We start from the raw sequence: 12,550 nt of genomic DNA on the forward strand, positions 1-12,550 counted from the left end.
GAGACATCATGACTCATCTGGACATGGTTTTTATCTAAAATATGGTAATTCACACGTATAATATGATTAAATATACAAAATTTTTGGCAATGCTAAGAGTGTGAAAAAACCATACTTTAAAACTTTATTTCAGAGGTATTAGTTCAGTGTTGAACAGAAAAATATCCAACACCCAATATTCACTATCACCTTCTGACTTTTCTAATTCTGAACGATCCTCAAGTCACCAAGCGTTAAGTTTGGGAAATATGTGATGGGAAACATTTCGATACAGAGATTTCATAAAGTACCTTCGAAAGTGTTTTTCCCAACTGGAAGAGCTACCTCAGTTCAGGTTCCCTGTGACCTTAGTTGTAAAGCAAAGGGCACTTTTGTTCATGCAGAGAAGAAGACATTCAAAGGCAACTAATAAAAAAAAATCGTAAAGGCCCCCAACTCTCAAATCCATAATGCTGAAGCCATTTCTACAGTCCTGAATTACGTACCTTACACCATCGTACGATGATGCCTCCGGGTTTCTCTATCAATTCTTCTATCTGTACTGGTGGGCGAGACGCTACCGTTCCATGCTTGAAAATATGGTCTTTCACTATGTTAAGAATTGAGTCATCCAACTGAGCAGATAAGCAAGGCACATCAACCAGTAAAGGCACCTCTGGTAAGCTGAGGAAACAAAGCTCATGTGTTTATAAGGCTTTTAACTGAGAGTTAAAAATACAAGGGAGTATAGCCTTGAAAAACTGCAAATCACTATGCTGTACACCTGAAACGTATACAACACTGTAAATCAACTATATCTCAATTTTTTAAAAAATAACAAGGAATATTTTATTTACTTATTTTTGGCCGTGCTGCACAGCTTGTGGGATCTTAGTTCTCAGACCAGGGATCAAACCCAGGCCCTCAGCAGTGAAGGCATGGAGTCCTAACCGCTGGACCGCCACGCAATTCCCCAACAAAAAATACTGTAGATCAGTCATATACTGTAACAGTGCAGAAGCCCCCAGTAAATAATGCTAATGGCAGTGGGGGTTTTGCAAGACATTACATTAAAATTCTCTTCCCAAATAAATAAAAGGAACGAGAGAAAATGGGTAGGATCACAATTGTTAAGTTTATAGCAAAAGATCTGGTTTACTGAGCTATGACGCAGGTTTGTTTGTTTTAATTGAAGTGTAGTTGATTTACACTGTCGTGTTCATTTCTGCTGTACAGCAAAGTGATTCAGTTATACATATATATACATTCTTTTTTATATTCTTTTCCCTTATGGTTTATCACAGGATATTGAATATAGTTCCCTGTGCTATACAGTAGGACTTCGTTGTTTGAGCTATGACTTTGTTCAGATTTTTTTAAATTAACAGTTCTCTTACACATTAGGATTGTAGAAAATCGGCAGTAATTCTATACCAGAGATTACAATCACAACTATTTCATACTAGTAATACTGGTAATGGGCAGTGAAAACTTGAGAAATACATTTTCTATATCCCTGAATCCGAATTTTTAACAGGCGAAAAGAAAAAAAGAAAAGCAGACAGCTTAAGCCCAAGAGACACTAACACTTTTACCTGTCCAACTGGATGTGTGAGGCCTTTTTGGTAAAGCTCCACAGTTTTTCATTCTGTTCTCCTACACCACCCAGAATGGCGATCTCACCTACAATCAGGAATAAGAGAACTAGTACAGGGAAAAATGGTCACGTTATAAACTAAGCAACACAACCCGTGTCTAAGTGGGTCTCTGGTTCCCTTGAAAACAATTCTTAAGTGATGTCACAAATTCCCCAAAAGTAAACGTAGAAACTATTTTAGGGACTTCCCTGGTGGCGCAGTGGTTAAGAATCCGCCTGCCAATGCAGGGGACACGGGTTCAAGCCCCTGCCTGGGAAGATCCCACATGCCGTGGAGCAACTAAGCCTGTGCGCCACAACTACTGAGCCTGCGTGCCACAACTACTGTGCCCGCACACCTAGAGCCCGTGCTCCACAACAAAGAGAAGCCACTGCAATGAGGCCCACGCACCACAACGAAGAGTAGCCCTCGCTCGTCGCAACTAGAGAAAGCCCGCATGCAGCAGTGAAGACCCAATGCAGCCAAAAATAAACAAACAAATAAATAAATAAATAAGAAACTATTTTAGAAACGACTTTAAGGTTAAACACAAGAGGAAGGGAGTACACAATGACAACATTCTGCCAGAGATGAAAGATTCTGCTCTACAAATGGAAACTTGGTTTGTCAACCAATTTTATGCAAGGCATAAGTCCCAGGGACCTCTTCCCATCTCCCCTACAGAATCTTTATCAACTCCAATAGGAGTCAGTGCAAATATTATCCTGCCACAAGCAATAGGGTGAAGGGTCATATAAAGGAAATATTATATAAAGTCATAAGAAAATGATCAACATCTCTGTCCTTCCACAGCCCTTAAGAACACTACTAGAACTGTTTCCCATCTCAGTATACCCTGGAGTTACTCAAGTGTTTTGAGACCATATGACATGACCTTCCCCCCTTACCAAAAGGAAAACAGACACACTGAACACTGCCTCAAAATCCTAAAAATTTCATAAATAAGTTTTTAATCCCTCGGGAAGGGAGGGGAGGAAAAAGTTTGAAATGTAAAACATTTCTGAAGTATTAAAAAAAAATCAGTTGCTGCCACAAGCATGTATGTGCCTCAAAGGATTTATTTTCTAAAATAAAAACATTGGTCAAGCCTCGTGGTGATTGGTATACACTCCTGACCTGTGCTGAACTGCTGCTGAGTTTGTTTCCAAATGCTAAGCGCCCAGGGAAAGACATTCTGAAGTCCTGCTAAAAATAATTTTCTCAAAGGCACTGTTATTGTCAGTGGCAAATAAACACTTCTCCTTGAAGATAAGACAAAAATGTAATTAGTGTGTAAAGATAACATTAGTACTATATTCTAAGTGGGACCAAAATGGGGACTAACTTCCAGCTGGAGTGACAGAGCTGGGAGCCAGCCACGCACACTTTTCATCCTATGCCACTCACAGCACTCATCAAAGAACCAATGGTATTCAGTCTCCTTCCCTGGATCCTTTTTCCTCAACGCCCTTTTAAATACTGACGTCCCTCAGAGTCCCACCTTCTGTAGCCTTCTCTTCTCATATTGTACACTATCTCTTGATGATTTTACTTATTCCCATGGATTCAGAGGTGACATACACACCATTCACTGCCATATTGACATCTCAAGGTATGATCTCTCTCCTAAGCATCACACCCACATTCCCAACTCCTGGCATCTCCGGCACCTTGAACTAACATACCCCAAACCAACTGTCTAACTACCCACCCTCCCCCTTCACGTTCTGTGTCAGTCAACGGCACAATTCACCGGTCGTCTAAAATCACGCTGGGTTGGGTCATCCTAAATTCTTCTCTTTCTCCTCCATCCTATAACCAGGCAATCACCAATAATCAACACTTATGGCTCAGTAAGATCACCATTAATTCTATCTCCAAAATATCTTTTTTTTTAATTTTATATTTATTTATTCATTCATTCATTTTTGGCTTTGTTGCTGCACGTGGGCTTTCTCTAGTTGAGGTGAATGAGGGGCTACTCTTCATTGCAGTGCACAGGCTTCTCACTGCGGTGGCTTCTCTTGTTGCAGAGCATGGGTTCTAGGTGCATGGGCTTCAGAAGCTGTGGTGTGTGGGCTCTGTAGTTGTGGCTCACGGGCTCTACAGCGCAGGCTCAGTAGTTGTGGCGCACGGGCTTCGTTGCTCTGCGGCATGTGGGATCTTCCCGGACCAGGGATGGAACCCATGTCCCCTGCAGTGGCAGGCAGATTCTTAACCACTGCGCCACCAGGGAAGTCCCTCCGAAAAATCTTAAAACCAGCTCTGCTTCATCTTCACCTGTCACCGTCTCCCATCGCTGCCTATCTGACTGCTGCCACAACTTCCTCATCGGTCACTTTTACTTCCTTACAACCTCTAACACAGTCTCCAAACTGTGGGCAGTGTCGTTTTTAAAAAATGCAAATCTGTGTAACTCTGCTGCCTAAAATACTGCATTCAATATCTCCCAGATATGCCATTCACTTTACTCTTGACGTTACTTCTACTTCCAATCGTGCTGTGACCTCCTTTTCTTCCTTTGTCTGCTTGATGAATTTCTTCAAGCCTCGGTGGAACTCCTCCTATAGAAAGCCATCCTACACTCTTCCAGAGGTAAGCGTTTCCCCTTCTGTGCTCCCGTGAGGTCTTAGATCTCTCTCATCGTGTGTGCTTCTCTCACTGGGCTGTGAACCCCAAAGGGCAGAACTTATTACCTTTTTATTTAATGTACCTGACAAAGACCTACAAGAGGGAAGGAGGGGAGGTAGGTAGATGTGGAGACAGGAAGGCAGCAAGGCAAGAACCGAGCATGATTTAACCAAAATAACTGACTAAAGTTAGGGATATAACCAGTGCGATTTCAGGAGTAAACACCAATCCTACTCATTAATCTCTAAAAAGAATGATGGCATTAAATCCTATAGACCATTGACACTCCGAAAAATATGTGAACAGACTCAAAATGACCGTAAAATCACTGTGTTAACAGAACCATGAGAAAAATCCTTATTTTGTAAATGATTATAATTTACTCCGTACTTTGTAAATGATTATAATTAGTACATTAATTGCATTTACCCTAGGATACCTCACTGTACACCTGTCATCCCATATCACAAACTGTCCCAAGGTACGCATAGCCTGAGCACCCCACAGATGGCAGGAAGCCTGCTGGAACCCTGAGACACCAGCAGTGTCAATCTGAATGTGCTGCGTTTAACAGGCTCCCTGGACTCCCCACCTTCTTTCTTTTTTTTTTTTTTTTTGCGGTACGCGGGCCTCTCACTGTTGTGGTCTCTCCCGTTGCGGAGCACAGGCTTCGGACGCGCAGGCTCAGCGGCCACGGTTCACGCGCCCAGCCGCTCCACGGCATGTGGGATCCTCCCGGACCGGGGCACGAACCCGTGTCCCCTGCATCGGCAGGCGGACTCTCAACCACTGCGCCACCAGGAAGCCCTCCCCACCTTCTTGGACTAAGTCCGCTGCAGTGTTAACTCCGTGCTCTATCAGCTTCTGGCAGTCATCTAGTGGTTTAATGGTCTCCTGTTCAATGGTGTCCACCTCTTGCAGAAGGGTCACCAATCGCTCATCCAGAAGCTTCCCAAGGGTTCCTTTCAAATCGTTAAAATGCTGTTTGAGGACATCTCTCGTCTGGGATGCACTCTCTTTGATCTGAAAAGAAATAACATAAAAACTCAGAATCAGAATCTCTAGAAGAGGCTAACCCACAGGCATCACCCCTAATAATCTCAAGGCACTACACAACCATCACCTTCCATTCAATGATAAACCAAATGTGATTCATTTGTGCAAACTGGCAGACTTCCATAGAGTTGGCCTTCAGGTGAGACAGAATGGTCCCATCGTTCACAACTATGTCAATCTGGCTAAGTTAATTAAACACATCATGCCTCAATTCCTTTATTTGTCAAATGAGTATAACAATGCTCGCTTCATGGAGTTGCTGCAAGGATTAAATAAAAATAGTCTATGTACCGCACTTGGTAGAATAACGGGCACACTTGTTCTCAATAAATAAATGTTAGAAAGAAATATGATCTGCACAAAGTAGTTCTCAGAAATAATATGTTTCAGTACCAAAAAAAATTAAATTAAGAAATTAAAATTCATTTTACTGAAAAGCAATAAAGAAATGGTAGATTAAAAAACCACAATACAGGAACTTCCCTGGTGGCGCAGGGGTTAGGAATCCGCCTGCCAAAGCAGGGGATACAGGTTCGAGCCCTGGTCCGGGAAGATCCCACATGCTGCAGAGCAATTAAGCCCGTGCACCACAACTAGTGAGCCTGCACCCTAGAGCCCACGAGCCACAACTTCTGAGCCCACATACCACATCTACTTAAGCCCACACGCCTAGAGCCCGTGCTCTGCAACTAGAGAAGCCACCGCGATAAGAAGCCTGCGCACCGCAACGAAGACAGAACACAGCCAAATAAATAAATAAATTTATATTAAAAAAGGAAGAATAGCTATAAAAAAAACACAATACAAAAAAAATCACTTCATGGACAACATGCCCTCATTATGGTAAAAGAAAACTAAGAATTTATTCACAATCCAAAAGGTTCAGAGGAGGCAGAAGACAGATGTTCAGGAAAAACACACCTTCTGGGACAATGACTTCATCCTTTTTCAGTCATGGTCCTCTTTGCGAATCTTAATGAGAGGTTTATGAACCTTCTTCCCAGAAAAATGAATAAACCCTACCCAAAAGACAGTTATTGAATTTCAGAGATTGCAAATTCCCTCAGATCCCAACCATGGCTCGCTCAGAGCAGTAATTCTGAAACTTGCTTTGCAGAAGAATCACATATCATACCATTGCATCCTGTTATAGTTTAGATGGCAGGGCTCCATCCCAGAACCAGCTTGGAGAAGGGGCTGGGGGAGCGTATGGGCAGAGTTCTTTTTCACAAGCACACCTGTGACTCTGTAGCCCACACTCTGAGAGACACTACCCTAGGTCCACAGAGCCCATATTAAGAACTGCTGTTCTAGAAGATATAACAGGAAAATCTTTACATCTCACAGATATTCTGAAAACAAGTCAGTTGTCTATATAGACACCGGATTTTTTTTTTTAAGAATACAGATAAGACACAATTCACTTTTTCTCACTTAACAGGAAAATTCTAACTATAAGCCAAACATTCAGTTGAATTAAAGCAAACTCATACTTTACTTTGCAGATATTATATTAGTTTCCTAAGACATGTTATGTTTACTACCCTAACCCTTTGCTAACTTGATCTTAGCAAGAGCATTTGACATCCCAGAAAAATACACCAAGAAAAGAACATATCAAAATATGGATAAAGTACAATATTTCAACAGTTAATAGAGAAATTTAGAAAACTTTCTATTCTCTAACACTAAAATTAAAAACAATACAAAACTGTTGTCCAGAAATGTTCACAACCATGTAAAAACAAAAGATGCCCACGTCTAAGGACTACAAAGAAACACAGGGAAAAAAAAATGGTTTGATTGGCTGGGGTGAGGAGATCACAGAAACAATGTTTTTCCCCTTTTGACATTAATGTAAGTTATGATGGTGTATGTGCGGTAAGTGAAAGAATTTCTTAAATCATAAAGAAAAAGAGAAATTCTAATTTGTTTAATTGTTAACTAATCTCTGTAAAGTTACTAGAGAACTTCTAAACCCAAGACGAAGTTTAAAAAAAATCAGGGAGCGGGTATATTCAAAATCTCCTTGATCTGGTGCACCACCAACTGTGGGATCCTTGAGAATCAGGCCCTAACATACATAGCACCTAGCAAATAAATGTTCAATGAAATTAAGTTAATCGTGTATGCTTTTAAGACCTTTTAAAAAGAACCAGTTAAAGAATGCCTTATGATTTTGATATATCTCACCTGGAATATTGTTAGAAATGCAAAATCTCAGGCCCCACCCAGAATTACTGGATCAGAAGCTGCATTGGTAACAAGATCCCCAGGTGATTCATACCGGCCTTACAGATACCAGAGTAAATGAAGACAATGTGTTGGCGCACCCTCACCACCGGGAGGAAATTCTGCAGTCGAGCGCTGTACCAATGAGGTCCTATCTCCCTCTTCAGCGGACACCGCACACACAGGAAGTGCATTAGTTAGGTAAAGTCAATTTCCTCTTTAGGAAGAATTCAAAAGCTCCTTCAACTGCTGCAGAGCTCCACTACGTTTTGTTTTTGTTTCAGAACCTCAGAAAAAAAGGAAGTGTGTGAGCACAAAGCAGTGAGAGGGCCAGCGAAGGGAGAATCCATTTCCAAATCCACCTCCCGCAATTTCATTATAAATTTGACTCCTTTTTGTTCATAGATTCCCGACCACTGCTGTTCCAAACTTGACACTACCTTGGTGGCATCATTTTCTTCTCCCTGAAACAGTTCATAATTCAAAGCCACAGCCACCTTTAATTGAATCATGTAACTAATCAAGTTCATTCGCTTGGCTTTTAATAAAACTAATTTTAAAATGCAAACTTTGCTGCTGAGTGAATTTCTTCATATTTGAGGTGGTACCATGGTCCATTGAGTGTTATAGCTCACTCAATCTTCCCAACAACACTGAGAGGTAGGTCTGTATTGTCTAGGTTGAAGAAAGTAAAGCTCAAGGAAGTCAAATAACTTCCCCACGGCTTCCCAGTGCCAGAAACAGTGCGACTCCAAGGACCATGGTCTGTCCACTACACCAAGCTGGTTAGTGCTTACAGACCCCATTTTAAAGCATTCCCATAAACCGGTAAATTATGTATTGGATGAAGACATTTCCTGCTGCAATGTGTATTTCTTGTCCTTGCATAAAGAATCATGTGGTAGATTCCATATATGTGTCAGCATATGGTATCTGTCTTTCTCTTTCTGACTTACTTCACTCTGTATGACAGACTCTAGGACCATCCACCTCACTACAAATAACTCAATTTCATTTCTTTTCATGGCTAAGTAATATTCCATTGGATATATGTGCCACATCTTCTTTATCCATTCACCTGTCGATGGACACTTAGGTTGCTTCCTTGTCCTGGCTATTGTAAATAGTGCTGCAGTGAACACTGGGGTGCATGTCTTTCTGAATTACGAATTTTCTCAGGGTATATGCCCAGTAGTGGGACTGCTGGGTCATATGGTAGTTCTATTTTTATTTTTTTAAGGAACTTCCATACTGCTCTCCATAGTGGCTGTATCAATTTACATTCCCACCAACAGTACAAGGGAGGGAGATGCAAGAGGGAGGGAATATGGGGATATATGTATACATATAGCTGATACACTTTGTTATACAGCAGAAACTAACACAACATCGTAAAGCAATTATACTCCAATAAAGATATTAAAAAAAAATTGTGGTAGACAACCACTCAGGGCAAAACAACTGTGATGGTTTGTAACAAAGTAAATTTAAGAAAAATACAAATGATATACAACTCAAGGTCTCAGAAGGGAAACTGTAATATACATTGTTTATGTTGATTAACAATATTCAGAACGAATTTTCTACTAAAACCTCTCCTGTAACAGACCATTAAATCTTATTTACAAAGTTTCCACTGCAGTTGACTCTAATTCCAAAGCAACTGTATTTTTAAAGTTTTAACATGAGGATAAGTTCTCAAAATGCCAAAAAGTCATCAAGATTATACATCAATACTAAGCCATGCAAAAGCCTATAAAAAATATACTTCACAGCCCTCCAAGACAACAGTGACTGATATTTTCTAGAGTTTAGCTACTAAAATGTCATAAAACCTACCTAGAATCTGATTTAAGACACCTCTGGTCTTAAGTGGCAATATACAGTTGCTCTATCTATAACACAACATAACATGTGTGTGTTTCAGGAAATTAAGTAACTGGAATCTCCTCTACCTCTCTGAAACATGCATTTTCATGACTTTATAGAAGAAAAGAATTTTTATCCTCCAAGGGTAATCTAAGAATTTATTTTCCCAATTGTTTTGCTTACAGGAAACTAACTAAAACTATTTTAAAATTAGAGACTGTCTTTACACACTATTAGCTAACAAGAACATAGGGATCAAAAATAAAAGACAAAGATAAAAAATAGTCAACTGAAATTGAAGAAGCTAACCAAAAGGTTTCTTCTCAGTTCATATGAAATGTACTGCATTAGCTATGTGTCTTCACACTGACACCAAGATATTAGTCATTAAAAATAAAATGGCAATAATAACAATACAACAGCAGCTCCCACCTACTGAACACCTACTGTGTACCAGGAACTTATACCCATGGTCTCATTTAAATTCTACCACAACCCGATGAAAAGCTAGTCAAGTGGCAGGAAATCTGAACTGTCTGCTTCGTGTATGGACTCATATGTGCTGATACATTTCCTTCTTGTCTCTTACAGTTAGGCTTTCTGTTTTTTTAAAAAATATTCATTTATTTATTTGGCTGCACTGGGTCTTAGTTGCGGTATGCAGGATCTAGTTCCCTGACCAGGGATCAAACCCGGGCCCCTGCATTGGCAGCGTGGAGTCTTAACCACTGGACTACCAAGGAAGTCCCTACAGTTATGTTTTTTTAAAACATGCTTATTAAAACTTTCAAAAAGAAAATCTTGATTATATTACTTGGTAGTGTGTTACATTAATGGCCCCAATGAACCAGGAACCATGCCTTGTGGTACTCATGTCCTCATGCAGACCTCTCCCCTGGACAGGAGGCTGGGCTGGTGGCCAGCAATGCAGTCACATGTGCATCGTTATAGAGTGGAACTGAGCTGTGCCAGCTCCAGGCCTCAGCCTTAAGACTACTTGGCAACTTCTACTTCTGCACTGCAAGAATTCCTGAGCCACTGTGTAAGAAGCATGGCTATCGGGGCTTCCCTGGTGGCGCAGTGGTTAAGAATCTGCCTGCCAGTGCAGGGGACATGGGTTCGAGCCCTGGTCCAGGAAGATCCCACATGCCGTGGAGCAACAAAGCCCGTGCACCACAAGTACTGAGCCTGTGCTCCAGAGCCCGCGAGCCACAACTCCTGAAGCCCGTGTGCCTAGAGCCCATGCTCCACAATGAGAGAAGCCACCGCAACGAGAAGCCCGCGCACCGCAATGAAGAGTAGCTCCCACTCAACACAACTAGAGAAAGCCCGCGTGCAGCAACAAAGACCCAACGCAGCCAAAAATAAATTAATTAATCTAAAAAAAAAAAAAAAAGAAGCATGGCTATCTTTCTTGAGAGAACAAGTGGAAGGGGGAGAAGAGTGAGAGGGGTGGGAGGAAGAATGTGGGAGGGAGAGAGCTTGGCATCCAGGCTCAGCCATGCCAGCATTCCAACTGAGTCCTGCTACTACTTAAGGCTCCACACAGGTAAGTAAATGTTCTATCTTGAACATTCCAGCCTCAGCTGCCATCTGACTGCAATTACATGAGAGCTGCCAGCAAAATCAGAACTGCCCAACTGAGCCCTGGGTAATCCCCCGAACACTAAGCAAATTGTTGCCTTTTAAGCCATTATGCTTTGGCATAGTTTATTATGTAGTGACAAATAACCAAATCATGATAAAACAAATGTTTAATTCTTGCTTATCTGCATTAGTGAATAGGGTGCCTATAATCAAGACTACGAACAATCTAAAAAGAATGTCTGCAAAATCACACCCACAACATTCATAAAGGCATTCATTCTATATTTATTGAGGTCTAGTGCCAGGAACTGGGGTTATAAAGATGAATAAGGCATGATCCTGACCTCAAAAAACTATCATTCTAGTAAAGGAGACAGTTGCATGCACATGTAACTATAGTAAAAAGTATTAAGTCCTTATGTAAGTGAGACAGCCACAAACCCATCAGAGCTCAAAAAGGTCATTCTGCTGGGAAAGAGAGTAGGAGACAGTTAAAGAATAAGTTACCAGTTGGAGAAGTAGGGGAGGTCACCTTGAATAATAATAATATTTGGTGGCATTATTTCTATGGCTAGTATTTATTAAGCAGTTCATATGTCCCAGGCATCGTGCTAAACGTTTTACATACATTTCTCATTTTAATTCCCACACTGGCCAAGTAAAGTAGGTACTATCCTTATCTACATTGTACAGATAGGGAAGTGAGGCGTCAGGAAAGTTAAGTTTCTCAAGGTCTCACACCTAATAGGGGCAAATGCAAAAAAAGTAAAATAACTGCAAATATAAATGATTCATGGATACCCCTCAAAAATAAAAGCCTGTCCCAGGAATTCCCTGGTGGTCCAGTGGTTAGGACTCGGCGCTTTCACTGCCAGGGCCCAGGGGCCCGGGTTCGATCCCTGGTTGGGGAACTAAGACCCCACAAATCATGCAGTGTGGCCAAAAAAATTTAAAAATAAAAATTAAAAAAAGTCTGCCCTACATTTGTTTGGCTTTAGATCACAAATTAGCCGTATTATTTACCAGGTTTCTAGTAATAAGAACAGTTCTTCTCTATCAAATTTAAATTTACATTACACTCTATATTGAAAAAAAAATTCTACACAGAGAGAAACTGGGTTCCTCTGTGACACTCACACACTTTTTGAGGTTAACATTATAGATTCTGAATGCTTGTTTAAATTCTCATTTATATCCTACATTTCAAGTGAGGTTTGGACTCAACAAGCAGCTTTCAGAGTGTCGTGTTTAAAGACAATTTGTGAAAAGACTTAAAAAAGGATGACTGAAAAGCCAATGTAAATATGTGGTTTTTGCACACAAATATATGTGCAGCTTTTTTTTCCCCTTGGTAGTTGATTTAGTGTTGCTTCTAGAGCTTTGCTTCCAGTATTTTGGCATATTTGAGTCAATACATTTTCAGCCTACCACCAACAAATGCTCCGTAAGTACCTATGTAACAGACTATTCACTCACCTCTGCATTAAAAATTAGACTGTACGTGGGAAATCTTTCATAATGCTTATGATATAATGCTAACCAAAAGAAAACAACAAGTA

General features: G+C 40.7%; 1 protein-coding gene across 2 annotated transcripts in view; it reads right to left on the minus strand.

Annotated features, from left to right (window-relative positions):
* CRLF3 (cytokine receptor like factor 3) overlaps positions 1–12,550 on the minus strand; it is a 59,323-nt gene that overhangs the window by 41,523 nt on the left and 5,250 nt on the right. For both annotated transcript variants that reach the window (XM_082678374.1, XM_082678373.1), the window contains exons 2-4: positions 5,063–5,270; positions 1,575–1,662; positions 486–663 (exon numbers count right to left, since the gene is read on the minus strand). In XM_082678374.1, coding sequence (XP_082534500.1) covers positions 486–663; positions 1,575–1,662; positions 5,063–5,270 — 474 coding nt within the window. The remainder of the gene's footprint in view (positions 1–485; positions 664–1,574; positions 1,663–5,062; positions 5,271–12,550) is intronic.

Source organism: Grampus griseus (assembly GCF_964374135.1).
Source record: "Grampus griseus genome assembly, chromosome: 20".
In the NCBI taxonomy this organism is placed as follows: Eukaryota; Metazoa; Chordata; class Mammalia; order Artiodactyla; family Delphinidae; genus Grampus; species Grampus griseus.